Source organism: Sordaria macrospora, chromosome 2 (genome assembly GCF_033870435.1).
Source record: "Sordaria macrospora chromosome 2, complete sequence".
In the NCBI taxonomy this organism is placed as follows: Eukaryota; Fungi; Ascomycota; class Sordariomycetes; order Sordariales; family Sordariaceae; genus Sordaria; species Sordaria macrospora.
Window position 1 is genome coordinate 6,282,400 of NC_089372.1, and position 27,601 is coordinate 6,310,000.

The 27,601-nt window shown below is 51.2% G+C and overlaps 10 protein-coding genes and 1 non-coding gene across 11 annotated transcripts; 7 read left to right on the plus strand and 4 right to left on the minus strand.

Moving 5' to 3' along the window:
* Window positions 1-54: 54 nt before the first annotated feature.
* SMAC4_07976 (uncharacterized protein) lies at window positions 55-1,633 on the minus strand. The gene is made up of 2 exons (XM_003346279.2): window positions 905-1,633; window positions 55-758 (listed from the first exon to the last, which is right to left on the minus strand). Exons 1-2 carry the CDS (start codon window positions 1,008-1,010, stop codon window positions 355-357), a joined length of 510 nt encoding a protein of 169 aa, XP_003346327.1. The 5' UTR covers window positions 1,011-1,633; the 3' UTR covers window positions 55-354.
* A 498-nt stretch (window positions 1,634-2,131) lies between these two features.
* Window positions 2,132-5,336, plus strand: SMAC4_07977 (uncharacterized protein). The gene is made up of 3 exons (XM_003346280.2): window positions 2,132-4,072; window positions 4,130-4,204; window positions 4,255-5,336. The coding sequence occupies exons 1-3, from the start codon at window positions 3,299-3,301 to the stop codon at window positions 4,351-4,353; spliced, it is 948 nt and encodes a 315-aa protein (XP_003346328.1). The 5' UTR covers window positions 2,132-3,298; the 3' UTR covers window positions 4,354-5,336.
* Window positions 5,337-6,003: 667 nt separating this feature from the next.
* Window positions 6,004-7,838, plus strand: SMAC4_07978 (uncharacterized protein). The gene is made up of 2 exons (XM_066090720.1): window positions 6,004-6,401; window positions 6,900-7,838. The coding sequence occupies exons 1-2, from the start codon at window positions 6,188-6,190 to the stop codon at window positions 7,403-7,405; spliced, it is 720 nt and encodes a 239-aa protein (XP_065946322.1). The 5' UTR covers window positions 6,004-6,187; the 3' UTR covers window positions 7,406-7,838.
* Window positions 7,839-9,056: 1,218 nt separating this feature from the next.
* On the minus strand, window positions 9,057-12,887 carry SMAC4_07979 (uncharacterized protein; the record flags this gene model as incomplete). Its single annotated transcript, XM_003346282.2, has 3 exons — window positions 12,507-12,887; window positions 12,278-12,424; window positions 9,057-12,218 (listed from the first exon to the last, which is right to left on the minus strand). The coding sequence occupies exons 1-3, from the start codon at window positions 12,606-12,608 to the stop codon at window positions 9,057-9,059; spliced, it is 3,411 nt and encodes a 1,136-aa protein (XP_003346330.1). The 5' UTR covers window positions 12,609-12,887.
* Window positions 12,888-14,047: 1,160 nt separating this feature from the next.
* Window positions 14,048-16,475, plus strand: SMAC4_07980 (uncharacterized protein). The gene is made up of 8 exons (XM_066090721.1): window positions 14,048-14,396; window positions 14,461-14,546; window positions 14,613-14,654; window positions 14,712-14,844; window positions 14,895-15,325; window positions 15,377-15,672; window positions 15,734-15,790; window positions 15,854-16,475. Exons 1-8 carry the CDS (start codon window positions 14,115-14,117, stop codon window positions 16,126-16,128), a joined length of 1,602 nt encoding a protein of 533 aa, XP_065946323.1. The 5' UTR covers window positions 14,048-14,114; the 3' UTR covers window positions 16,129-16,475.
* A 325-nt stretch (window positions 16,476-16,800) lies between these two features.
* Window positions 16,801-17,154, plus strand: SMAC4_07981 (uncharacterized protein; the record flags this gene model as incomplete). Its single annotated transcript, XM_003346284.1, has 1 exon — window positions 16,801-17,154. The coding sequence occupies one exon, from the start codon at window positions 16,801-16,803 to the stop codon at window positions 17,152-17,154; it is 354 nt and encodes a 117-aa protein (XP_003346332.1).
* A 1,132-nt stretch (window positions 17,155-18,286) lies between these two features.
* On the plus strand, window positions 18,287-19,098 carry SMAC4_07982 (uncharacterized protein; the record flags this gene model as incomplete). Its single annotated transcript, XM_003346285.2, has 1 exon — window positions 18,287-19,098. One exon carries the CDS (start codon window positions 18,287-18,289, stop codon window positions 18,878-18,880), a length of 594 nt encoding a protein of 197 aa, XP_003346333.1. The 3' UTR covers window positions 18,881-19,098.
* A 259-nt stretch (window positions 19,099-19,357) lies between these two features.
* On the plus strand, window positions 19,358-19,447 carry SMAC4_13353. The gene is given in 2 exon segments: window positions 19,358-19,393; window positions 19,412-19,447. It is a non-coding gene; the product is annotated as a tRNA-Pro (tRNA).
* Window positions 19,448-19,471: 24 nt separating this feature from the next.
* SMAC4_13354 (uncharacterized protein) lies at window positions 19,472-21,016 on the plus strand. Its single transcript, XM_024655920.2, has 3 exons — window positions 19,472-20,080; window positions 20,164-20,284; window positions 20,353-21,016. Exons 1-3 carry the CDS (start codon window positions 19,672-19,674, stop codon window positions 20,624-20,626), a joined length of 804 nt encoding a protein of 267 aa, XP_024511725.2. The 5' UTR covers window positions 19,472-19,671; the 3' UTR covers window positions 20,627-21,016.
* Window positions 21,017-21,583: 567 nt separating this feature from the next.
* On the minus strand, window positions 21,584-22,003 carry SMAC4_07983 (uncharacterized protein; the record flags this gene model as incomplete). Its single annotated transcript, XM_003346286.1, has 2 exons — window positions 21,584-21,910; window positions 21,974-22,003. The coding sequence occupies 2 exons, from the start codon at window positions 22,001-22,003 to the stop codon at window positions 21,584-21,586; spliced, it is 357 nt and encodes a 118-aa protein (XP_003346334.1).
* A 970-nt stretch (window positions 22,004-22,973) lies between these two features.
* SMAC4_07984 (uncharacterized protein) lies at window positions 22,974-24,879 on the minus strand. The gene is made up of 2 exons (XM_003346287.2): window positions 24,643-24,879; window positions 22,974-24,578 (listed from the first exon to the last, which is right to left on the minus strand). Exons 1-2 carry the CDS (start codon window positions 24,684-24,686, stop codon window positions 23,510-23,512), a joined length of 1,113 nt encoding a protein of 370 aa, XP_003346335.1. The 5' UTR covers window positions 24,687-24,879; the 3' UTR covers window positions 22,974-23,509.
* Window positions 24,880-27,601: the final 2,722 nt, after the last annotated feature.

Below are 27,601 nucleotides of genomic sequence, written 5' to 3' on the forward strand. Positions count from 1 at the left end.
TCTGCTCAATGTTTTCCATGCATGATACATATTCTGACATGGCACTTCGAGGCGCTCCGCTGCATGCATGCCTTCTTCTTCCGATGAACTCCAATTCGATGTATGCATAAACTACCAAACACCACCCTTCGCCGTTTGATGATATAAGTACTTCTTTTGGGGCGTACTTCTAAGGCGCCCCCATGTTGTTGTTCTCGTTCTTGTCTAAAAGCAGGTTGAACTGTCCGAAATTGAGTTGATCCCCGTAACCATTTCCCCGGGTTCCGTCATAAATAGCCAAATATACACCAAGCATCATTAATCTTTTTGGTTTTCCGTCACAAAGCGCCCCATGTTTTGTTCCCCAACGATCGTTTAGTGGTCCTCGGCGGCAGTGAACTCCTTGTAGGCCTCCTCGTCCATAAGCTTCTCGAAATCGGCAACGCCCTTCTCGCTAAGCTGGACCTTGGCGACCCAACCGCCGCTGGCAGAGTGGTCCTCGGGAACCTTGTTGATCGTGGAGGGGCTCTCCTCGAGGGTCATGTTGCTGGCGACGACCTTGCAGCTGATGGGAGCGTTGATGTCGGCGGCAGACTTGACGGACTCGACGGCACCAAGGGCATCACCGGCCTGGACCTCCTTGCCCTCCTCGGGGAGCTCGACGAAGACGACGTCGCCGAGGGCCTTGGCGGCGTAGGAGCTGATGCCGACGTAACCGGTCTTCTTGTCGTCGGAGAGCTCGATCCACTCGTGCTCGCGGGTGTACTTCCTTACTTCATCTGTTGTGGTGATGGTGGTGTTGGTTAGCAAATTGCGTTGCGATTGTGCGCGCATGTGTTGTTCTGCTGTGAATCATGGGCGCAAGTGGGAGGACTCCGCTATCGGGAAGCGCATCGGCTGATGGAGACGGGAACGGGTAGCTCACTGTTGGCAGTAACGGAGAAGGGACGCGCAATGCGGACGGAGCTCTGGGCGAAAGCAGAAACGGCGGAAGGACGAGCGATCCGGAGGCAGCGAGCAATTGAGGCCATTGTGACGGTTGGGTGGTTAGGTTAGAAGGAGAGGGGAGTGGACGGAAGGGCGTGTATATCGGGGTAGCTTGGTGGTGTAGTTGTTAGTGGTGTTCAATCAATGCATCGGCCAGAAGTTCAGAAAAAGGGCACAGACGAGATCCGGGGTGCATCCGTGCCAGAGGTCGAATGACGACAAAAACGGGCTGCCGGCCACCCGACAAACGGCTAGACTCGGGGCCAGCAGCTGTCAAGGCCGGCTTGCCAAGACCACGGAACCGAGCAGCGGGAGTCATGGGAGTGACTCTTTGCTGCAAGCACTCACAAGCACTTTCTCCAGTTTGTCAATTCTCAAGAGACATGTCCGGCAAGGTACTTCGGCAATCGGATGCAACCCAGATTATGTAAGCCACCAGGACCTGAACCTATTGTGTAAGCATGGCTGGCGGCTGGCCGGGCCATCGAGGTGGAACGGGCCGGATCTGGGGAAGATCAAGAAAACAAAAAGCACGTCACCGGTCAACACATGGCAGACTTGCAAATGGAGTGTTCCACTGTTGACTGCCCACCCCCGCGACGTTGGATTCAAAGCGTGGTTTGAATTGATATCAATGGACAATGGGCAACGGGACAGAAGATGGAAGGTCGCAAGTGAGCGATGCACGATGCTACGGCTTGCTCTGACATGCAGCCTGCCATAGGTTGATTCCCCCGATGAAGTTGAGACGCTGCAAGGGCCCGAGTGTGGATGTGTGAATGTCTTGTTTACATTGGAGCCTTTTTGGTTGACATTGTTTTGTAGATGTTAACATGTTAATGTAGGAGTTATCGCTATCTCTGCTCTTCAACGGTAGAAGCCCCTCGCTGGTGTCACCATACCCTTTTGCCCCTCTCACTACACCATCTCAAACGTAAATGACTGCCGTGTCATGTCAATGTGAGACGTGAGAATTACAAGTAGATTGATATTGCCGGGTGCCAGATCCTCTCCCAGCTGTCAAAGACTTCTTGTTTCGGCGCGGGGTTCGTCTTATCGTGATTGTCATAGCAATATCTCCTAGCCCAGATTGGAGACCCAAAACATTCTGCCACATGTAGATTCGGTCGGGCTTGTCGTCAACTCAGCTGAATATTTTCACAGTTTGATTAAAAAGGAGCCACCCATGCAAACGGAGAACGGAGCAGCCGCAAGCGCGCACCACATGGACGACTGAGATCTTATTGACGCCAACGACACAAACTCCAGCGTTGAAGAGAGGAACAGCCGCCCAGCCAAGCCAAGCCAGCCAGCGGATCCACCTTCTGTGATTCTAAAAGTGGAGTCTTCGTCTGATCGATTCGACAAGATTCACCCGAAGCGGATTGGAGCTCCTCCCCCTTGGTTCGTGCGTGCCCAGCAAGTTGCAACCCCATTTCCCGTCAGGGCATCGTTCTGTCCGTCACTCTGCTGCCCGTCAGCGCCGCCAGCCCTGCACAGCGGCAGCACCAAGCAGCCTCCGTCCAAGCACCACGACCAGGTCCCGTCCTTGCGGGAGTGTCTAGCCTTCAATCGCGCGCCGGTCCAACTCCTTGCATGCCATCTCGCAGCATTTGAATCCACTTCCATTCATTCTATCGATTCATTCCATCTCCATCTCCATCTTCAACTCCATCTTCCACTTCCATCTTCCATTTGCTGCTGTAGCATCACTACTCCGCCAGCACTCGGCTCAGCCATCACCCAATCGTCGCCGTCCGCAGTCCGCAGCCCGCAGTCTCCAAAGCCTCGTGAAACCCACAAGGTGCCCAGCAGGCAGTTGTCGATTACCTATCGCACCCATCCCCGATCGCGTTGCATCTTCCACCACCGACCCGGCGAACCATACTTTGTCTGCCCTCCGGATAGCAAGCAAGAAACAAGCAGCATACAAGCCAGCAATTAAGCCGAACACCAACCAATATCACGCAACCCATATACCCATCCTTTAACCACGGCCAACCCATCCGACCGCGCCGTCTCGACCACCAAGACCACTTTTCCTCCCTCTCCTCCCACCTCGTCTAGCCGCCCCCGCTTGCCGCCCGAACCCACGAGGAAAGCGTCATACTGGGTTTCACCAAACACCACAAACGGACGACGACAAACCGATCGCCTAATCACTCCCGTCCGGCCCCTTTCGCCCTGTCTTACTCTCTTGTCCGCACAGACAACCGACCATCGACGGCCGAGCCTCCCTGCGTGCCCCTCCCTCTCATCCACTGTCAAGCTGCACTTTTCGCCATTCTCAGCGGGGGCCCCGGACCAGTTCCTCGATAACAACAACAGCAACATGGACACCGTGGTGATGGATCACGATCAAACCATTAGCCCAAACGAGGCTCAGTTTCCCCATAGCATTCCAGAAGACAACATGGGTGGCCTCGAAGACTCACCCCAGATAACACCCGACCAGAACGGCTTCCCAGATCGCCATTATCAACAAAACTTTGACCAGAACCTCAACAGCTCACCACGCTCACCACGCTCATATTCGCAACACGACAACTTCGACACAGAACGATATGCCACACCACCAGCAAACCAGGCTTCGATATCACGACCGCCCTCGGGTCTCGGAGGCCAGAACCCATCCCAGCCCGCAGAACACAGCTCTAGGACAGCCGCCGGTGCGAGTTCGAGCGAGCAGGCCAACGGGCGCAATCATGTCGTGATCAAGGTCGGCATGGTCGGCGATGCACAGATTGGAAAGACAAGTTTGATGGTCAAGTACGTCGAAGGCAGCTGGGACGAAGACTACATCCAGACTCTGGGCGTCAACTTCATGGAAAAGACCATCAGCATCCGCAATACCGAGATCACCTTCAGCATCTGGGATCTTGGCGGCCAACGCGAGTTCGTCAATATGTTGCCGCTCGTGTGTAACGATGCCGTGGCCATCCTGTTCATGTTCGACCTGACCCGCAAGAGCACGTTGAACAGCATCAAGGAGTGGTATCGCCAGGGGCGAGGATTCAACAAGACGGCCATTCCCGTCCTCGTAGGCACAAAGTACGATCACTTTGTGAACCTGTCGCGGGAGGAGCAGGAGGAAATCTCCAACCAGGTAGGTTCATGGGTCCGTATACGGCAAAGTTCCTGCTTGCTGACATTACTTTTCCAGGCTCGACGATTCGCCAAGGCTATGCGTGCGGCACTGATCTTTAGCAGCACGAGTCACAGCATCAATGTCCAAAAGGTAGGTCGCACTTTTTATCGTGATTGGTGCAGAGTCTGACTGTCTCGCAGATCTTCAAGATCGTACTATCCAAAGCTTTCGACCTAAAATGCACCATTCCCGAAATTAGCAATGTTGGTGAACCACTTCTCCTGTATCAGTCTGTATAGGCCGATGAGTAGACTCAACTCTGGCAATCGCCTTCGCGACAACTGTGCGCGCGGCCTCCTCCGACGACCTGCAACTTACATTAATATCCCTGGCTGGCGACGGAGCGACGGCAATGTCGAGTACTTGTCACAGTCACTCGGCTGTGACAGAGGAGATCCGACCAACGGACTACCGAGATACCGGCCTCGTTGCACATATTCGCTTTATAACCCATATGCTCAGACCTCAACCAGGCAGCTCCTCGCATCGGCACAGAAGCAATCTGTGACCTATGGGTTTGTTCTTCAGCAAATCAAGCACATCGGAGGAAGGTAGATGGGCGCGGGTGGCCTAAAAAAACAAGACATTCATGGCCTTTGGAGTCCGTTGTAAGAAACGACCGGTTCGGGACGGATCATGTCAAGTGGACATATTGATCCGATAAAGATGGTGGGGAAGGACATTCTATACCAGGAACACAGAGCACAAGGAATACGTGGGGTGTCCCCTTGGTCATTCGGGCGTGGGACCGTCCCCGGTACAGGTAGAAAGGGACTGGATGTTTATTCTTTGGTTGTATGTGTTTTAATTCCCTGTTGACAGTCAACAAATCGATATTTCCCTGTACCCTCTTCGCATTTCCCTTTCTCTGAGCCGGTATCATGGAGCACTACCCACCACTACCTGACCAAAAGCCGCGACATCAGCCATCCCAGGTTCTCGCCTCGAGACAGACAGCGTGTATCTTCCGGCATCTTGTTTAATCTGACTACTGTGCATTTATCAACTTGGCAAATGCAGATAGCCATGGCAGCTGTATATGCCACTCTCCCGCTTCCCTACGCAGAACCCATCGCCGACCAAATGTGACCGGGATCGAGACATGAAATCGTCCAAGGTCAGCCTCATCTTCCATGAGCGAAAGAGCTCAAAGGCCAGGTCCAGGAATGACGTAAATTGCAGGTCTAGGTCCAACAACGAGCTCGGTTTCCCACAAGCCAGTGTTCTTCCCAATATGATTATCGTACTCCCGCTCGCGGATGTCGCAGTAGACAATGGAACAGGCATACGCAATCTTGAAACCGTACCTGATCCTCACCCCCGGATGCCAGAGCTAGCCAGAGATTTTCATCCTTCTCCTTGCGGCTGACACATTGCATGCGAGGACAATGCGAGGTTGTCAGAAGTTCGTCCCCGTCCACCCTGCTCGTGGTCCGTTACCTCGTGCCCGGCCACCTCAGACGCCGCGCAATGGCTGGCCGAGGATAGTCAATCGCGTCCAACCCTCCATTGTCCCTTGGGGCTGGAGCTCCTCGTACGCGTCCCACATGAACAAGCATGGTGCTTTATCTGTCAAGTAATTATGATCCATCAACCTGCCACCAGCGAATGCCCGGCAGCCAACAACAATGCCGAATTCATCACCGAGAACACCAACTCTGCCGGCTCATCAAGCGTGTCCAATGGGTTTCCGACAATGTGGATTATTGGAAATTTGGCGCTCTTGGAAACAGTTTCTTTGGCCGCCCAAGCCGTGGCGCTACGACGTGACCAAGGTATCGTCCTCTGGAGCTAAGGAGACACTGCAACTCGAAGGCGTCGGACAGCTTCCAGGGACTTTGACATCGTTTGGAAAACGAAGCTCTTCAAGCGGCCTTTTCCTCCGAACTGACGAATCCCAGCCTCACCCCCAGTCTAGTCCTCAGACGTCAGAAAAAGGTAGACAAGGTTAAAAGCGCCCACGATCACATCATCGCATCCATCTGAGACATTCCCCCTTCCCAAACCACGGCCATCTCGACCAGCAGAAGAAAATAGAAAGGTCCCAGTCAGTTCACCATACCGACCGAGATCATGAAGTCCTCCATCGCCTTCTGCTCCGCAGCCATCTTCCGCCTGGCACTCGGCCAGAGCACCGCAGGGTCGGGCACGACGTTCTGGCAAGCCGCGCAACCATCGAGCACCGGAGCTCCGAGCACTTGGACTCCGAGTACGCCGGCTCCTCCGGGTCAGGCGCTGTGCGGGCAAGGGTTCACTTATTGCGGGTATATCTTAAGGGACCACCAGAGTGAGTTTTAACCCTGATGAAACTTCGGGGTTTATTTACTTTCTCTTGGGCCTCTTGTCGCTCTCTCTTCATCTTCATTTTCAACTTTCCCTAACCGTCTCTTAAAATTTTCTTGCCTTCTTCTCACTATCTTTTTAGCTCGTCTTTACTCTCTCCTCACTCTCTCCTTACCCTCCATTCGCTTTCTCTTTACTTCCTTTTTACTTTCTTTCTAACCACTCTTCGCCCTCTCTCTTCACCCTCTCTTCACCCTCTCTTTACTTTCTTCTTACTTCATCCTTACCCTGAATTCATTTTGAATTCACCCCAGGTTCAGATTCCGTTTATCCTGAATTCGCATTCCTCCTCCGTTTCCTTTTCTTCCCCCACGTTCTAATCCCTAGGACTTTCTTATTCGTTTCTTCCTACGCGCACCTCTTCTCTCTATTGTAATTACCAATATCCTATCTACCACGTTCACTCCGACCCTAACTAACTTCCCCTCTTCTTCTTCCTTAGACTTCAAAGAAGAAGACATAGTCAAAGCCTACTGCGCCGCCGCCAAAGGAAACTGCGCAAACGGCAAAACCAAAACCGACCCCATCCAAGGCCTCTACGTCTGCCTTCCCGCCAACGCCAACCCCAAGGAAGAAACTGCCTCTTCCATGTCTCAATCCCAATCCCAGTCGCCGAACCCGCACTACGACTCCTCTTCTTCCTCAGGAAAGTCCATCTCCGGCCTCTCCCGCTTCTTCAGCATCCTATCCTCGCGCACGCACATGGGCCAGAACCATGCTGCTGCCGGTCATGAGCAGAACATGAACATGAACGTGGATGGGAATGGAAATGGAAAGATGATGCATGCTAGACAGGCACCAAGCAACGCCACGAACGCAGGAAATGATGGCGGTTCTTGCAATACGTTGGCTACGGCGGGCAACAGGATTGAGCTACTGTGTGCTTGCGGAGGAAATTGTTTGAATCCTGTATCGGATCATATTGGACGGTGTGATGCTGCTTGTTAAGGTAGTGAGTGAGTGTCAACGTTAGGAACCCAAGTCTATTTCCAGGGCCTGGGAGTAAGGTAATGAGGAATCCAGATGTGGGAAGAGAGAGAGCAAAAGGCAGCGGTGCCGGCGGTGACCAAAATATTGTTTCTTTTCATGATTTCGAGTCTGTTCTTGATTTTCTTACCAGGTCGTCTTGTGGCGAGGGGGCTGTCTATAGACTACCTAAGTAGGCAATCCAGCAGTCATTTGATTATCTGTGTTTCCCTCCATCTTGGTTAGGCATGGCACTTGAATAACGTTGATGATGTAACAGACGTTCGCATGATGATATAGTTGTCTGCGTCTCAGTCGCTAGTGGAAGGACCATCTGACCTCCGGGAAGCCTTTCAATAACCACAAGGCCTCATTTAAGATGATGGGTAGCTGCCGAGATGTTATTATAATTCCCTATTGGTTGAATGACTATACGTTGTATCTTGTTTCCTTGAGGATCACAGGCAAGTTTCACTGTCTATATCGTGATAGTTACCAAACAAAGTGATCGTCATCGCATTCATGACCCAAAATGTATCTAATCCATCAAGACAACACCAACAAGCCATACCGAAGAAGCAGGATGCCATCATCTTGTTTGGTTTATCGGCTCAGGTCTTCCAAAGTTGTCAATGAGCACCAGATCTGGACACTCATGCTCCCCTCCTGCAGCAACTGTTTCCCGCATGCATCATGCAAGTCCGCGTTCATGCTCAAGACTCATCTCCCATAGGTGACAAAGTCCAAGACGGGCAAAGCAAGAGTCAAAGGTCAACACCAGGATGCTCATATCAAGCTTGTTATCTCCGTGGAGTTAGTGTGTCCACCAGAGTACCATCTGCTGTGGCATCTCCGAGCCCAAGACGGGATGGATTACAGTGAATGGTAACCCCCTTCCTTCACAGACGACGGCATAGCAAGAAACACCTGCAGGGGTGAGTGAGCAAGTACAATCGATTGACAATGGACCGGGGAAACGGACAGGTGACTATCTTCATCTTACCAACCAGCCCGAGCAGCAATCGCGATCCCTTGATACTTCAAGACTACACATCACTCAACACGGATAACACGCTTCCCTGCTTCCGTAGAGCAACCATAGGACTGTGCCAACCTTCTTCACCTTCACATCAACACAATTTTGGCCGCCAAAACAAGCTCTATGATGTCATCTTCTATTCCCGCAAAGAATCTCCAGTCACGATTGACTCTTCCAAATCATCCATGGACAACATTTTGATCACACGAGCAATTGGGTGAAGCTATAATTATCTGGGTAATGACTAACCCCGTTAACTGGCTGGTTTTATGACCGTTTGTGCTCCTGACTGATGTCAACGTCCATCTGTCTCTATCGTGGTCATCGGAGTGCCAAACCGACACCACCTTAGTATGACAGCAAGCTTATCCCCAAACAAGAAACACAAGGAAGCAAGTGACACAAAGCTATGATTAAGCAATAATCAAAGCATTCCGAACTTTTCATCCAGCCAAGCTATTTATCCCTCGAAAGTCATGAACAATAAGCAAGCAGGCAAGCAACTCCATGACATTACCGATGTATCCTGTTGTCCTGTTTCCCCAAACTCCGAAATGCGTTCCACATTTACTCTAACAAGTTTTCAGACAACTCTCAGATACTCCTAAACTCCTCCTCATCAATCATCCTCCCCAGAATCAGACTCTGAATGACCAGCTCATCACTGAGTGTCCTGATCTTTTTCAATGGCGGCTGTTTCTCCGCCACGGTTGGCTCGTAGACGTATCCAACGCTCTGCCTCTTTCTCTTCTTGCCCTTCTTGTCCTTTCCGGCACCACTCGCACTAGCACTGGCATTGCCGGCATCGCTCTCCCCTACCATAGCAGCAGGACCCGTGAACAGTTCCGCCCCATCGGTCTTCCCATCCACATAAACCCAATCATAGGGTTTCCCCTTGCCGTCTTCAGCTTCTTTCTCCGCCCTCTCCAGCTCTTTCTTTGCTTCATCCACATTTCCCACCCTCCGCAACTCCGCTCCCAAGACTCTAGCAAGGAAAACATAAGCCATCTTCCTCCCTTCCTCTGCCTTCTCCCTATCCTTCTCCTTCTGCGTCCTTCTCCCCTTTTTGTCTCCGCCCGTGCTCACGACGAGAAGAATCCTGCTGCCGCCCAACCAGCATCCCCTTCTCGCTACCGTCTCCACGAGCTTTGCAGTGCTGGCATCGTAGGGCTGCAAGTTACGTGAGAGAATGGCGTCTCCTAAGAAGGCGGACTGTCCAGCGGCAAGAAGGTAGGGCGACCAGTCGATTATCGAGTTGGAAGAGAGACAAGTGATGACCCAGCGAGATGCGAGGATGGGAAGTCCGAGCGCGAGGGCTTGCATGTATTTGACTTTGCGGGAGTGGCCGTCGGCTATAAGGGCCGTGAAGCCGGTGTCTCGGCCGATGTTGTTGAGGAGTAGCTTGGGTGGTTCGTCCGACGGTGACGGATTGTGAGTCTTGTCTTTGGACGAGGAGGCGGCAGGTTGGACGAGAATGGGCTCAAACAACTCGTCGAATCCGTTGTCGAGTATCCGACCACCTGCTTGCTTGATGCGTTTTTCAATGTTGGCCGCTGTTTCCATGCGTGCATTGTGCTGCTCCGGATTCTCGCCCGGTCGCTTCGACTGGAACGATATCGCAAATGCCATGCCATCGAAGATCTTCGTCCCACGTTGAGCGGGAGCAGTCATGGATGATATCCTGTTGGGTTTGAGCAAGGAACTTCGAGACATACGAACGCTCTGATCGAACGTGGGTATCGTGGCTCCAGAGGCTGAAAGCTCATCGGCAGAACTGGAGGGTCGCCTCTGGGTTCGTGCCGATTGGCGCAGGCTCTCCGTTGAACTGGTCTTTGGGAGTGTGGGCAGCCGTGGAGCAGCGTCACGACGGCGGCCATTCATGGGCGCCGGAGATGAACTACTAAGACCGGGCCTGGTGAAACTGGCCGAGGGTTCCCTTGCCGCCACCGCACTGGATGGCATGACGGGGGTGGAGGAGAGCTTCGATAGATCCGAGGTTGTCTGAACAGCGGCATCGACGGCAGACGATGTCAGTCTGGCCGTGGCTGTCCTCATTGTGCTCGATGTCGGTATTCTTGCTGCCTGATCTGCAGAGGTCGATACCCGCTTCTTCCTAGTTCTTCTTTCGAACACTGGTGGCGACGAAGAAGGAATTGTATCGGAGGGTGCTGGTAAGGCGGGGAGTCGAGAGGACGAAGGAGGTTCCAGCACCGGTTCCTCCTCAATCGTGTTATCGGCTGGACCCGGTGTAGGGACCGCGCCTGCACCGGACGTATCAGCTCCCGATATCTCGTGAACTGACGAATGAGGCCTCGGTGCTGGACGCTGGCTTGGCCGTGGGACCTTGAAGACGGCGTCTGGCTTCGGTGCTGGATCCTCATGTGGCCCAGACTGCGTAGACTTATCATCGACTGCATGCACCGCAGCAGGCTTAACCCCTTGCCCCCGAGATTCTTCTCCCGTATTTGGTATTGTTGGTTCCTCATCCCCATGCCCCGGCTCTTGCGTTGCCGGTTTTGCTTTGCCACGCCTGTTCTTGTTAGATGACGGGATCTCAATATCATCCGACTTGGCCACCCGCGGAAGCCGTATCTCAGTAAGTTGTTCCAACGCAGCCTTTTTTCTCAACTTTGCCTTTCCACGCCTGAAAATGGATGTCTTTGTGTCTTCATCGTTCTGAGGGCCTGGAGGATCTGATCCCGTTACCGAACTTGACCATCGCTCCTGAGATTTGTCCACCGGCTCATAACTGGCAAAGGGACCTTGTGCAACCTTCTTCTCCTTCTTGGGTAGCTTTGTTTGCGGCGATTCCGGGATCACCATGTCGTCTTCCAAGGCACCGGGGCCAGGACTCACGATCCTTCGTTGTGTTGCCCTCGGTGGAGGCGCATTTGGCAAGGCAGCTGGGCTTGATGGTACATTTTGCGTCGGGGATGAGCGCAGACCCCGGGCCCGCAGTGGTGACGAGACAGCTAAGTTCGGTGATACTGTGTGCTGCATGAAATCGGACGGGGAAGGGCGTGAAGAGGTCGGACTAGCGAGTGCTTTCGCGGCAGAAGAAAACTGTGTAGCTCCGAATAGCTGCGAGGGACCCAACAGCTGCGATTTGCCTTGGCGGAACGGATTATTATCTGAGATTGGAGTCTCGGGAACCTGTTGGGCAGGCGAGGCCTGTTGTTTTTGCGAGTGCATGTTGCGCATGCGCGCAATGCTGCCAAAGTCAACGCGACCTGACCCATCTTGGGTCGTGGATGTAGTCTTGTCAGTGGCGGGGGTGTCGAGAAGTCGTGATGCTCGCGGGTCGGGAACGGTTGTTAGAATTGAGGCTGGTTCCAAAGCAGGACTGCTTGCATCAAGTTTTGGTGAGCTTCGAAGAGTATCTCTCGTATTTGCCTGTGAAGCTGCAGCAACATATCTCTCGTAGACTCTCCCGCCATTTGACTGTGTTGTATCGTTGGAATGGACCGAAGGCTGCGTTTCGACCTGTTTTTGTTCCTCTGCCTTTTTCGCCTCTTCCGCTCGCAACTGTTTCTCCCTTTCCCGTTCCTTCTTTTTCTCCTGCCTTTCCTTCTCCTCCGCCTCCCACTGAGCGGCCACGAAAAAGAGTTCAGACGGCTTGAACCATGACACCTTTGGCTTTTGTGCTTCCTCGCGTTTTCGTTTCTGTTCCGCTTCTTTCCGGGCCTTCCACTCGCGGTACGCGTCCATATCGAGCGGCTTGTTTTCGATCAGATCGGCTGGTCGAGAGTTTCGGATCTGTGAATTTGTCTGTGTCAGCGCAGCCTTTGCCACTTGCGCAACCGTATTTCGCGTACCCTGTCCTCCTCCGACTGTGTCAGGGGGGGAAACAGGTCCTCATCCCTCTGTCTTCTCGATTTACTCATGGTCGGATGCTGCGCTGGGGTTGGTTTCGAGGAGGACGACTGATTTGAGGTTGTTGACGGCGGGCGGATGTTGTTTGTCTGAGAAACACCAGAACGCCAAAGAGTTAGCAGGTCGTTGGCATTGAGGTAACCGGCAAGTGAGAGGTAATTGATGACGTACTTTTCCGGTGCCGTAGGTTTTCATGTAATCATCGAGGACAGCTTGGGTGTCGAGCGAACCGGTCGCGTCGTTGTCGCGGCTGTTCTTGAGCGCGTTTGACATGGTGACGCTCCAGTGGCCCAAGGCTCAACGCTAGTGTCGTAGTAGCTGCCGCCGACGGATGCATGCGCGCGGGGCAACCCTATCATTCGTCGTGTACAATTAGAGCGCACTGTGTTCGGACTGGGGAAAGTTGTAGGAAGATCGGGACAATTTTGAGTCTTGTCGCGCAATCATTTCAAGCTGGACTTTGCTGCTCAATTGGCTTCGTGCCTTGCTGGTTTGGCGACTGGCCATCAAGGTTGTTTCGGATAAAGCGAGATTGCATCAAGGGAAAGTTGAGGAGCACGGTGCGCGTGCGCGGTGAGAACGCGGTGTCACGTGTATCCAGAGGCGTCAATTCATCTTCCTGATGAGATAAAGGATGCGCGGCTTCATTCTCGCCCCATATTTGAGCCACATTGCAAGCCACATTCCATGCCACCCCCATGCCACCCCCATGCTCAACCCCACCGCGGAAGGTTTCGTCCCACTGGGCCCTGTCTTGGCAAGGGTCCCTTGAATTTTTATCAATCGGACCTGCGAGCAGTAAAGCAACCAAACTTTATCAACGAATCTCCAAGACAATAAGGGGCCCGACAATAAGCACAATGTCGTGACTCTCACTCACTTTCCACTGAAACACTGACCAGCATGGTCTCAAGCTCTACTCAAGCATCATCTTGTCGCCCTCAATCGCTGGGGTCGTGAGCATTCACCTCCAGCATTTATCAAGAGAAAATGTTGCAATGCAATTTTGTGATGTCATGTCGGCCTCAGCCTGGTTGCGTCATTCAACCACAGGACCGCGTGCATGTCAACATTGGTGCTTTCGGACAAAAAGAATCGTTTCTCGGCTTCCTTGTCTTGGTGCTGCAGTTACTGAGCCGACTCCTTGGCCAAAGCTTGAATGAACGGACCGCTCACGGAGATGTATCCGAACAGGTGGATCGGCCCGGGTCAAAAAGGCGTCTACCTTGACGGGATTTATCGTGGGAGCAGCACGATAAGAAGGAATGCATGAGAAACCACAGGGCAACACCAAGGGTGAATAAACTCGGCTCTTTCCAGACACGAAACGAGAAGTATGGCGTGCTCGATGCACCATGTCTGACGTGCATCACATAGCGTCCGGACAAGGGGAAAAAAGCGTGAAACCCCCAATGTTAGTATGGAAAGAACGCAGCAGAGGGTTCAGCAAACGGCAAGAATGTTCCGGCTAGTGTTCGCCTCCAATCTAGCCTGGCATCCTCGTGCATCGGATCTTCACGCAATCCCCTCCATCGGGTCCTCCGAAAGTAACCATATCATAGCCAGGTCCTTTTCCTTTGACAGCTACCTAGAAATTTCAACCTCATCTGCCATTTCCCTGGTCATCTCTACCGTTTTCATTATCCGATTCCGTATTCATTATAGAGATATGAGACGCTAGCTCTCGCTTTGCCATTTCAAACATCGTCTACCAACACACATTACATCGGCTCATCACCAATCTCACGAGTTAACCTGGCACATACTTCTGTCCAAGTCATGTCGGCCCGCAAGCCAAGTCCGCCTCCAGTCAACGGGAGGGATAAGTCCCGGATCGACGATGTCAATGCGAGTACAGCCTTTAAGGAGGATGTTCGCTCCGGTCTCTGGTCGTGGACCAAGCTCGACGATACCACCGCCGTCGGTCCTCGCATAGGCCCAGTTCTACATAGCGTTGCCGTCCCCAGCTCCGACAGCGACGACAGCATCGTCACGCCAGAACGCCAGCACGAACTTGAAAAGGGAAATGCCATCCAGTACCGCACATGCAGTTGGCAAAAGGTCTGGAGCATCCCGATCACCAATTGCCACATGGAGAGTCAAGAAACTAACCACCAAGCCAAAGACTGCCGCCCTGCTCTTTTCCGAGTACATTTGCCTGGCCATCATGAGCTTCCCGTGGTCATACAGTGTCTTGGGTCTGGTTCCTGGGTGGGTAACGATCCTCCGAAGCTTGGACCTCGATGTGAAGAAACGCGGCCGCTCACAATTCAACAGATTAATATTGACTGTAGTTGTTTGTTTGGTCGTGCTCTATACGTAAGCATCACCACGGGTTTCTGTCCCATCTGGCTACACATACTGACCCACCCATAGCTCGCTGGTCTTGTGGGAGTTTTGCCTCCGACATCCCGAGGTCCGGGATGTCTGTGACATTGGCCAAATGCTGTTCTGGAATAAGAATTGGGCTTGGTGGGCCACTGCCATCATGTTTCTGCTCAACAACACAGTAAGCCGGCTACTGGTGAAACGCGCAGAATGATAACTAACGGTCAACAGTTTATCCAGGGCTTGCATGTTGTTGTGGGCGCCGAATATCTCAATACCATGACCGGCACAGACCCGGGTATCGCTTGTCGGACTGTCAGCTTTGGCATCATTGTCGCACTTGTCTGCTGGCTCTGCTCACTCCCCCGAACATTCAACACCTTGTCCAAACTTGGAGTGTTCTCAGCATTCTTTACCCTCATTTCTGTTCTTCTCGCTGCTGTCTTCTCCGGCGCACAGAAACATCCAGCTGGCTATGACCCTCGTCCGTCATTCACGTCAGATGCCGGAGTAGAGTCAATCGGGGGCAACCCCATCGTGACCGCCTTTCCGGTCAAGACAGCGTCCTACATTGCCTGTTTCAATGCATTTCTCAATATCTCTTATACTTTCATCGGGCAAATCACACTACCCAGCTTCATCGCAGAGATGAGAGAGCCAAAGTGAGTGCTGCCGGTTTCCACGGCCCTGAGGTATAACTAACGAGCATACAGGGACTTTCCAAAGGCCTTATGGGCTTGTGCCATTGCTGAGGTTGTCCTGTTCAGTGTCGTCGGAGCTGTGATCTACGCATACACCGGAAACCAGTACATGACTGCGCCTGCCTTCGGCTCACTCCAAGAAACGTACAAGAAGGTTGCCTTCTCGTTCATGATTCCGACTATCATTTTCCTGGGTGTCCTGTACGCCTCGGTCTCGGCACGTTTCGTCTTCTTCCGCATCTTCAAGAACTCCAAACACAGGACCGAGCACACGATTACTGGATGGTCAACATGGGCGGCTATTCTTCGTGAGTGACACCCTTTCTCTCGAACAATCCCACTCTAATGTTATGCTGACACATGTCACAGTGACAACATGGATTGCCGCCTTCGTTATTGCAGAAGTCATCCCCTTCTTCTCTTCCCGTGAGTCCCCAAAGCAAACACCGTGTCCCGAACCAACGTATAACGAACTGACGCCAACATTAGTCCTTTCCCTCATGTCATCGCTCTTTGACAGCTTCTTCGGTTTTATCTTCTGGGGCGTTGCCTATTTCCGGATGCGTAAAGCCGACTCGAGAGCCGGCATTGCAAGGAAGAGAGGCATCGGCACCATCCTGCTGGGGGTAACTAACATCATCATTATCCTCGTTGGTTTCCTCTTTCTTGGATTTGGGAGCTATGCTAGCGTGTTGGGGATTTTGGAAGCCTACGATACAGGATCGGTCAGGAGCGTGTTTTCGTGTGCGAGTAATGGCCTTTGATGGGTTAATTCGTATTGGGACCGGCCCCACGAAGCGGGAAGTGTACAAAATCTTGCTTGCCAGCCGTCTACCAACATCGAGATGCTTGCCCGAGGGGTTTTGTTTGTGATACTTATGTAACCAGCGATCCTTGTCTATTTACTAGTGTTTTTCCACTTTCCACTTTCATCTTTCCCCTTCCCGTCCACCTCATGATACCTCGGCATGACGCAGCCCTCCGACATAACACGAAGATACACTGCCGTTTCCAACCGACACTCGACCACCAGTCTCAACTCTCAGCTCGACCTATCGTTCTCGACACTTTCCAGATTTTGATGTTATCACCACCATCGACTGACAGCGGCTCGTTGGAAGGCACTATTGTCAAACGAAAGAAGTCCCAATCGGCGGAAAAAACGCGGCAATGGGAAAGATCAAAGAACTATCCAGCTGGCCGCAAAATACTGTTATCAAAACCGAGACCATCTTTTGGTTCTCACAACCAACTGTGAAGATGGCTCGAGAACATACCAGCGCCACAAGTCTAAAAATGCGCCGAATCTCGCACGAGATGACATAGCGAGAGACGGATTCCACACCACCAAGCAACAATCATCACTGCGAACGCCATCACCATCGCCATCATTAGCATATTGAGGAATGTTAGGGCGACATTCATCGTAGTTAACCATGTGCTACAAGTACCTCAACGGCGAGTACGCGTGCAAGAAACTCAAGCGCTGTACCGAAAAGTACGAGCCGTTTATCGTCTACTGCCAAAATGCCAAGGAAGAAGGACAGTACTGCAAAGATGTCAAACCGATCCAGAAGCCAATCATTATCCCAGTCGAGTGCAGCCGCCACAACCAGGTACGACTAGACCAGTTCAAGAAGCTGTTCAACCGAATGTTCAAAGAAGATGTTATTCAGTGGGCGAAAGTCGGAATGCTTCCGAATTTCGACAAGGAACGGAAGGCCGCATTGACAGACATCTTCGAACCGACAGAGCTCTCTGAAGCATACGAAAGCGCGAAAGATACCTAGGCGAAAGGCTTCCATACCGCTATCTTGGTAGCCATCGAGACGCACATCGGCCAAAGCCTCGATGAACTGAAGCGCAAGTGGCTGACACGAGTCACCCCTGCTGCGTCCTCCTCCAGCACGACGGAGCCCAAAAGGGCAACGTGAAGCCACTTCGACATGGAATTAGCCGCACAGTTTCGGCAGGAAAGTTGGGTCATGTCATGACTGATTCACTTTTTTTTTCGCGTGGACACAAGTGAGGAAGGAGCTATGTCGATGAGTTCGAGCGGGGAGAGGGAAGTGACGAAGTGAACGGCGTGAACGAAGACCAAGAAACATGGAAGTGGCAATGACGGAATTGCATGATACACGACGAGAAGGAGAAGACAAGCAAAGTGCGTGGGATTATGGAGATATGCAAGAAGTATCCATGTCTATATTGGCAACACCAAGCGTCCGAATAACACACAGCTGACCAAACCGTATGAAGACACCACGGGCGCTCACGTTTTCTTTTTTCCCGCGGACAGGCATTGCGTAAGTGGGACTGACGTACACAAGCATGCATCTTGCCATGAGTCTTACCGTGCTTCCAAAAGTCCAACGCGTTTGTTGATGTTTTATTATCCATAAAAAGGGGTTGTTTCCCAACCAAAGCCAGTCTCGCGCTTGATACCTGCCGCCAACGATGCTGGGAAGGAAAGACAGGCGCCACCTGAAAACGGACGCAACTATTGCAGATGGCAGTTGTTGTCCAAAGTCATGCACGGTTGCTACCTGCACATCAAGCTCCCATCTCTCCTCTGAGTCAATCCATTTCAAGTCGGGGCTCGACAGTCTGTATATTCCCTTTTCACACTTCATTACACTATCATCCACACAAATTCATGGATATCGTTCTCTCGTTGCTACATACCTTACCAACAGACACCCATCGGAACGGTCTACCCACCTCGCCCGACATCCCCAAAACCAACGCAGTGGTTTTCTTCCGCATTTCACAACCGGTGCCATCATGTGCTTCAGCATCGACAACCCCATCCGGCCCTGCCCCCGAGGGTGCAAGAACAAAAGCAACCACAAACCGATCATAGTCGAGTGCGACGAAGCCTAGAAAGAAAGATACAACATCGACTACGACTGTGCCAATCTCATGCACATTGAGACACCCCTCAAAGTAACCATCTGCTGCCACGAACACCACAAGAGACGGCTCGAGAGCATAGCGGACAAACTCGGCGAAGCATGGGCGGAGCTCATCATTTCAAGAAAGGTCGAATTCATGACACAAGACATGGTGGACATGCAGCGTGCCGAGATTGACAGAGAATGGTGGATAGCCGCAAGGCTTGTGGACAATAACCTTGTAATCCAAGCGCTGGTTCACGAGTCGTTGACACACAACACGCCGTTTTATCATCCTTTCATGGCCAGCATATTTCGACAGGTGGAGCAGAGCCGCAAGAGTTTGATCCTTGCCGGCCTCATTCACGCAGAGCCCTTGCCGCCCTCGGCGCGGTCGAAAAGCAAAAAGGATGCCCCCGCTGAGGCTCAGCCCGGGCTCCGACAATCTCCATCGCGCCCGTCCCTAAAGGCATCCCATTCATATACCCGAGACCCACGTTTTGATTATTTTGATCTTTCCAACGACGACGAAGACTATGGTTTTGACGATGAGGAGACAGCGATTGCTATTAACCTCGATGACAATCTTCCCAGCAATGAAGAATTGGGAATCATTTCTTAATGTCGACGAGGAACAAACGGGCAATGTTACTCTTGTTCAAGGCTGGCGGCTTTCTGATTCTGCTCATTTCATGTCAATGCAAGCGTTGTGTGGTCGTGAAAGATGGAATAAGGTTGAAGCACAATGAATGCTTTTGTATTTGGGGGTAGAACTTTGAGCGCACCATGTTTAGGGATCTTTTTCTTTTGGTTTTGTTCCCAATCCTAGCGGACACATCATATCAGCGACACATCATACCTGTACCGCTATGATATATTCTCAAACACCACGTGTACCCCATGTTAATCTTCGCTTTATTTTTGACCTCAATGCTGTAACCATAAAACGTGCCCGTGCTTGAAATGCTCCACTGAAACTCGTCCACTTGTCTTCCAAGCATCACCCGGAGATGCTCACGAGATGCATCTGGCGTCCTCATATTTCTATCGTATTACCTATGTAGGTAGTATTTTCTGACCGTGCGTTCAACAATTCATCGGGCCGCTGGTCTAGTGGTATGATTCTCGCTTAGGGTTCAATCCTGAGCATTCTTGCGAGAGGTCCCGGGTTCAATCCCCGGGTGGCCCCAACTTTTTTTTTTTCGTTTTTCTCCTTTCGTCCTCCTTGGATCCTTTTTTTTCCCTTTTCGTCCTGTCACTGAACCGGTCCCAAAGCAGACAAGCAACTCGCCAGCTGTTCACCTTGCAAACATCTCTCCGAACAATAAATGCTCCATCATATCCGCTCATTCCCGGATTTGGTTCTTGCCCACAACTTTCCTCAACGTCCCATTCACTCGATCACTGCCTGTCATGCAGTCACTCCATGGAACAACATGGCCGCGCCACTTTGCGTTCTGGGCTCTTGCCACCCTTCACCTGAAAAGCACAGTTCGTGCCGAGTGCGCACCAACAACATGGGATAATAGTGAATTCGAGACCACGGGACATTGCAGCGTTCCCAATCCCCTAGCCGCGACGTCGGCTGCTGTCCCCATTCCCGTCCCGACTAGCCATCTCATCAGCACCGGATATGTCACCCCGGGTGAAGTCAACTGTCGATACGACACTAATACGGAAGACATGGAGATAAACGAACATACTTGTACCGCGATAGCCGTAAGATATGGGATCACCCTCAAAGCCTTCTTCGTGTTGAATCCGGGACTACATTCCGACTGCGGAAACATTGAAGCCAATACCGATTATTGCGTGGCAGGCTGTAAGATTACTAGGGAACTTATACGCCAACGAGGGCTCTTTGAGACCATTTATTGGTAACAGACTAATGACACCCGATCATAGTCATCGAGCCCCTAAGAGCTTACGACGGTCTTTGCGGCCCCTCAAACAACAATGCTACGTGTCTCGGCATAAGAATGGGCCAGTGCTGCAATGCAAACACTTGGAAATGCGGCAACTCCTCGTGAGTTTATTCTTGATCATAAGCAGAAAATCTGATGAGCGGCAACTAACACCATGTCCACAACCCAGAGAAGACTGCGCGGACGGAACCTGCTACGAAGGTGCATGCGCAGGAGATTCTGTATACACCACAGACGGAAATTGTGGCAGAAAGCATGGCTACAAGTCATGTGCTGGCGTATGGGGCAATTGTTGCAACGCGACTGGGAGGTGCGGCTCTGGACCTGACTTTTGCGGATACGGCAAGTGTCAATTGGGGGAGTGTTGGTTGAATGGAATTTGCTCCAAGATTTCGTTCTTCCATCACCAAAGCAAAGACGATCTAGCGGTCTGTGTTCCATAGGACCGGATATTACGAGGAACGAATACGGTCATCTAGTTCAACAAGACGATACAAGCGATACAATTCACCACGTCGAGCACGATAACTAAGGCAATGTCCATCAACAGCCTACTATAGCGCGGCGAGACATGTACATGACGGACACCCGTGGGCATAACCTTCGTAGCATATCACATCGGGTTGAAGACCTACGTTATTCTGTCGTATATTATCGATGGTCAGAATAGTCGAGATGGAAATGAGAAGCAGACCTGGCTTGCATGATCAGACTCCTCGCGACGCACTCGTTCATCTGTCGAAGTGAACTGAGTGAACGGAGACGAAGGCATCATGAGACGTGGCAAACTTATTAATTGAGTAAAGAGAACGAGGACGAGAGACGTGAACGCATGTCAAGATCGAATAGATAATATAAGAGATCTCGTTCAATACCATCCTCTCTTTCCCTCCTTGCGCTTCATACCACTTTGACTTGTGGCTTCTGTAATTGTTCTCCAACCTCACGGGAGATCACGCTTCCACACAGCCATAACATGAAATCACAACCTCAACCCCCACTATAAAACAAGTTCAACCTCGACATCTAAATCGAGGTGCTGCGGCAACTACTGCCACCATCCAACCTCCTATTATGACAATCCTCAGTCTTGCTGCTTTTCCTTTATATGGCCATACGTGCTATACTTTCTTCACGTGTCATGGCGAGATGCTCCACCAAGACCGCAGGCAAAGGAAGAAGTGGGCCGCCGGCATGGCGGCGAAGCCGTGACTTCTTTTCTTCTATCCTGTGTTCCGGCCCCCCATCCATCATCCTGTCAAATGACACCACCGTGGAGAATGGCTGCCCACTTGAGACCGTTTTCACTTTGACGAGATCACATGCAAGCTCATAAGCCAAGGGTGAACAGCTGAGGTCTTTACTAGCAAAGTCGAAGTTATTCCTCGGAAGAGATATATCTACACACCGCTGACGTAGTCCTTGACAGTAACGAAGGATTCGGAAGGTTTGATTTCCAACTTCTGCCCTCTTTTCCGCAGTGGTCTGTCGTCTCCGCAGCACCTGATCACAAACTCCGTGTCCGAGTCTGTTTCCCAGACGCCGTCCTCAACGGGCTCATCCGCATAATGCCGGATGTCATCATCAAGATCTCCGTACGTAACACGTTCTCTGCCAAACTCGGGTGCTTTCATACCACTCATGCCACGCCATCCAGTCAGATTCCCATTAGTCGAGTTTGTAGATGGAAGCTTCGATGGACGAGACTTTAGCTCACTAATCGGCAGCTGCGAGACTTCGTGCCATGTGCCAGTGCCGTTGTCTCCTGTGTCTGGACGGAAGCAACTTACCATATCATTCGCATTGCGGAGGTCCTTCATGACTGGAATGGCGGCGGGGAAATCACCATCGAGTTGCCAAAAGAGTCGCCTGATGATGGAAAACGGATATCTACTCCAGGATCGCGTCTAATCTCTTTGAACAAGCAGTAGGGAAGCCCTACCGACTGGCCTGGTTGCGAAGTCTGCATTATCGAAGTAATTAATCTAAAGTTGTGAGATTGGGCTTGTCAACGCACAATTGCCACCAGGAAACAATCAATCTAGTATGCAATCTCAACTTGGGGACAGAATGCTGTAAACGGGAGGAGAGGAGGCGGAATATTATAATAGGACAAGAGAGCCAGTATGTCTCATCTGAGTAGCAGAAATACAACCCATCGTAGATGAAAATCGGGCTACACCTATCCTTGCATATCGTATGCGCCGTCTGTTATCTGATGCCACTTACGCTTTTGGTCCTCTGCAGCGTGTGCTATTTATAGTGCACTATATTTAAACATTAATTTTTCCTCCAATTCTGGACGGTATTCTATTCGAATATTCTTGCGCCTACGGTGGTCGTTAGTTAAATAACTTTAATAAACATTCGCACTACCATATATCAACGTCGGTTGGCTAACCGACTCACTTCACTATTTGCATCATTCCGATACGGGACATGAGACACCGTTATAGCCACCTAGGTGCCCTACCTATTATGAACAGACAAACCGCTGTCGTTTCCAACCCCCGTTAACAAAGGATCGAGCTTACAGCTATCAACTTCCCGTGTACAACAAACGATGAAATTCACAGCTCAATGTAGCTTGTCCAGATACCACACCGCTATCCAAATCACAAGCTCAAGAACGTTGTACCGTCCATACCCACGATTAGGAGCACCTTTCCGCGATGCTAACAACGAGTGTCCCTACGGAGCATATGCACGGCAATGATAATACTTTGCCAGTTATTTCGGAAGCTCGACGATTACAAAAACAATACAATAACACGAAATATCTTGTCAGCGTGGTTGACGGCCATGTGTGCTGGTGGCTAAGGGACGACAGGCGAATAAACTCTATTACTTGCTTTTTGCGAACAACCAATCAGTCTTTGGCATCGCAGTCAACGATAACTAGCCTCGAGAAAAAACAAGTGGTACGATAAACATCGCATAGGCAAGGTAGGATAGGATAGATAGATGAATTTAATAGAAGTATGGATTGAAACTAGGCACCACATTAAGAAAACAAACCGGCTCGTTGAGTGAACGAAGTGAACGAAGACGGCGGCACCGCGAGGGACGAATGTGGTAGTGCACTTGGAAGTCTTAGAACAGTAATATAAGAAGATTGCCCGGACGGTCCTTGCGTGGAATATGCCGATGAACGTCTTTTCCAACACTCATATCTACGTGCTTATCCATATCCAACACTGCACGTCTACAAATCCGCTTGCCTTTCCGAACCTCGTGTATGTCATTCCGACAGGTTCTCAGTCAATTCCTAGGCCAGAAGTCGCTTGGTTCTCCTCTCCTTAACCCCACGGTTAAGAGAAGAGGCTTCAGGGAGCGGCATCCCGGCCCGTCTTCGCACTTTCGCGGAGAGCCTCAATGATCCTGAGCACCTTCGCAGCCTGAGAAGCGGGAACGGGGATGTCTTCCGTATTGCCAGTCTCAAGAGCCTTGGCAAAGCCCTCGAAGAGCTTGGTATACGTCTCTGGCTCCACGGTCGGGTAGACCTTCTCCTCGATCCTGCCGTCATTGGTGACATAGCAGAGGCGGCCATACCGGGACTCGTCCTCCTTGCCAAACTGGGTATCAGTCGCGGCCATGCCTCCCCTGAGCTGATCCTCCTGAGGGTCCAAGAAAGACTTCTGATAGCTGCCCTTCGTGCCGCGGATGCGGAAACGCGGCTGCTTAGTCTCGACACTGACCACGCTGATGCGGACATGCACGAGTAAGCCGGTGTCGGCATACGTCAAGACAGCCGAGATGCTGTCCGGCTGCTCTGACTCATCGCTGCCGCCAGTGACAATCCTGCCCTCGCGCTGGTTCAAGAACTTGGCCGAGACGGAACTCGGCATGCCGAAAAGGACGTAAACTTGATCCAGCAGATGGGTGCCCAGGTCGTAGAGGACGCCACCTGCCTGGTCCATGCCTAGCTGACCCTTCCACGTGGTCGGCTTCTCCAGCCGGAAGCGGTCAAAGTGCGTCTCAAACTCGACGATGCGACCGAGAGTGCCCTCCCGCAGGAGCTTCTGGACGGTCAGGAAGTCCGAGTCCCATCTGCGGTTCTGGTACACACAGAGAACGCTCTTCTTCTCCGTGGCCAACGCGGCAAGCTCCTCAGCCTGAGCAGACGTGGGCACGAAAGGCTTTTCAACCAGCACGTGCTTGCCATTGCGCAGAGCGTCGCGTGCAGTCTCGAAATGCGTGTTGGGAGGCGTGCTGATGATAATGACATCGACCTCTGGGTCCGCGAGCATGGGCCCAATGGATGTGAAGTGCTTCACGGAGGGATGATCATCGGGGGCGGAGTTTCCAGTCGAGGGAGACCGTTGCACAATGGAATGGAGGACAAGAGAGTCGGTCAGGGCGACGAACGGAATCTGGAAGACCTTGGCCGAGAGGCTGGCGAGAAACGTTAGTGATGATACATCTCATCAACGGGATATGATAATGCAGCCATTCCTACCCGTAGCCGACGATGCCGACATTGAACTTGGTTGCGGGCGCCATCGTTTATTTGCGTTGGGGTATTGTGAGTGAAGTTGTATTGTGTCGCTTGTTCTTGTTTCGGAGGAGTAATGTCCCGACATTGCTGAATTGGCTGGGGAATGACGTGTGCGGGGCTGATCGTCGGCATAGCTCCACTCCGACATGCCGCACGGAACACGGAAAGTCGACAGATGTTTTGTATCTATCATACAACCCAAAACATGTTGCTATGCGTGTGAGTCGATGTATAAAATTCCTTATAGTATTAAAACTTGTAGGAATAATAAAATTGCGTGTTTTACTGTGGTAATAAACATCGTTATATAACAAAGTTAGAGGGTGTACGAGCGAGTGTGGATGTTAAAGCTCTACTCGTCTACGCTAGAAACGTCCTTTAGACCCTATACGCCAGCTAGTCTTATTCTCTCAGAACTGCTTTTTTTCTAGATAGCGCGAAAGGCGGTCTGAGCCTGTCACGGGGCTACTGGGTATTCACGGCAGTGGGAGTTAAATAGAGCTTGAGATTGTTAACAAGAAGCAAAAGGTCTGCAGGCCGGAAAGAGCTTATAGGCTGGTGTGACAAGGGCTGTATTCTGGGCTTGGAATAGTAGTTCAATTCAGCTGATAAACTACTTTGGTCTCGAAGGCCTTGTTGATCCTCTCAACCTCCAGGGGAAGGCTGGGTTTCAAGGCCTTCTTATGCCAAAGAGAAACGGTACGTACTGGAGTACGTACCGGTCCTTGTCGCCTGAGGCTCCAAGGCATTTATCTAGCGACCTGTATACATGTGGATCTTTCTGAATGCCTTCATCCATTCTCCTTCTTCCTTCTGGCGCCGGCCTTTGCCCGGGCGCTCTGCTTCTGCTTGGTTGGCTGTGATTGCTCCTGTGATGATAAGGTGGCTTTGCGATGATGTTTAGCGCCGTCAGCAGTTCTGGGGTTGGCTCGTTTAGCCTGGTGGCGTTGAGGGGTTCGGGTAAGCCGTGCCTATTAGCCGAATAGTCTGGCCGAGGCAAGGCTGGCATTGTGTGACGAGGTTGGGTTGATGTCAAGCATTGAGGCTCTATTGAACTTCAAACACAGGAGTGTGGGCAGTGTCCGTGTGACAGGAGCACTATACCATGAAAGGAATGAACTAAATCTATGAGCTTCTGGTGCATTTCATGATGACAAACTAGTCTAGAAGGAATGTTGAACAAGTTAAAGAATCCCAGAATACAGTGGCAAACCCTTTGTATTCTATAAGAGGTACAGAATAGTTGACACAGGTGCTGGCCAAAAGAATCGATAAGGTTCTAAGAAAAGAGAAGGGAAGAAAAGAACGCTCTCTGGACAGTCTGGCCGGCTGTCCTAAAGAAGAGACGTGCGCACGCACAGGCTAATGTTGCCTGCCGCGAGAGTAGAGTACTCGCCTGGCAAGATTGCCAGGCATTTCAGCCGCGGGCACTAGCCTCATAACAATTAGAAAGAATTTTAATAATTTTAAGAAGGAATTTTTTATAAAGTTTTTAAAAACGTATTATATCGTTCTTGAAATAAGCGATTATGTTTATTAAAGAGATTTCCTTTCATGAAACTATTACTAGGACTATTTCACCCCGTACTATTTCCCTTTATTTCGTTCTGTTGAAATTGAAATAACAATTTATAATTAAAAAAGCGAAAGGCTATTTGTCACACGGACATTCGACAATACCACTAATCTCCCCAAGAGCCGCACGGCTGAACCCCAAGCCTTGCCACACGGCTGGATGTCTCTGTAAGGGGTACAGCATAGTTGACACAGATGCTGGCCAAATGAATCGATAAGGTTCTACGAAGAGAGAAGGGGAGAAAAGGGCACCCTCTGGGCAGTCTGGCCGGCTGTCCTAAAAAGAGAGACGTGCGCGCGCACAGGCCAATGTTGCCTGCCGCGAGGGTAGAGCACTCGCCTGGCAAGATTGCCAGGCATTTCAGCCGCGGGCACTAGCCCCATGACAGTCTCAAGCAACTAGGCTACACTCACCTTCGGGAAGTCTGTTCCTCTAACGGCACGACTTACCCGGAATCCCCTCAGTACCCTTAGCGCCTTCGGCGTATTCCAGCCAACGACACAACTGCCGCCTGCACTGCCTCCACGCTAGGCTGCGCTAGCCAGGCTATGAAGAAAGAACACTGAAGGAAGCTATTTAGGAAGACCCACATGTGAGCACAATAGTGCACACTAGATAGATGCATTGTGGCTTTGGAGCTAGATTAGGCCAATAGGAAGATGTACGTACCTATTAGAAGAAAGGAAGGCTATGGCATAAGAAGGCCAGGAAGTCCAGCCTGGATGAAAGGCTTGAAAAGATTCAACAAGGCCTTCGAGACCAAAGTAGTTTATTAGTTGAATTTGAACTACTGTTCCAAGTCCAACACTGCCCTTATCACACTATTTGCATCGCCGCTGGTCATAGAGTTCCTGCGACTATATAGTGATGCATTCCGATATCCACTGGCAAATGAACATCGTCCAATCTTTTATAGGTTTGACCGAATAGGCATATGCATCCCTGCCCTGCTATATTGCTAAATGCTATTGACACTCCTTGTCTCAGAGTTAGTCGTATGCTCGTGCAGGGTGCGGCCGCTTCTGAGACTGCGACAGCCTAATTGTGACAGCGCTGGCAGCCAGCGCCCCATCGTTAGTCCCACTGTCACTGGTGCGACCAGTGTATTTATTTGGGTTTCAACGATTGTATCTAGTTCTCTTCTCTTTTTCTTCTCCCCATCGGGAATTTTCTGTCAAAGATACACAAAGCTGGGACTGTTCCCTTTTCTCCTTCGTGCAATTACGTATATCCACATCACAACGTATCCTTTGCCCGTGATAATATAAGGGAACCGGAAGGGGGGTAAAAGGAAGGAAAAGGAAAGCGAAGAAGGAAGAAGGGGAACAAAACAAAAGGGAAGGA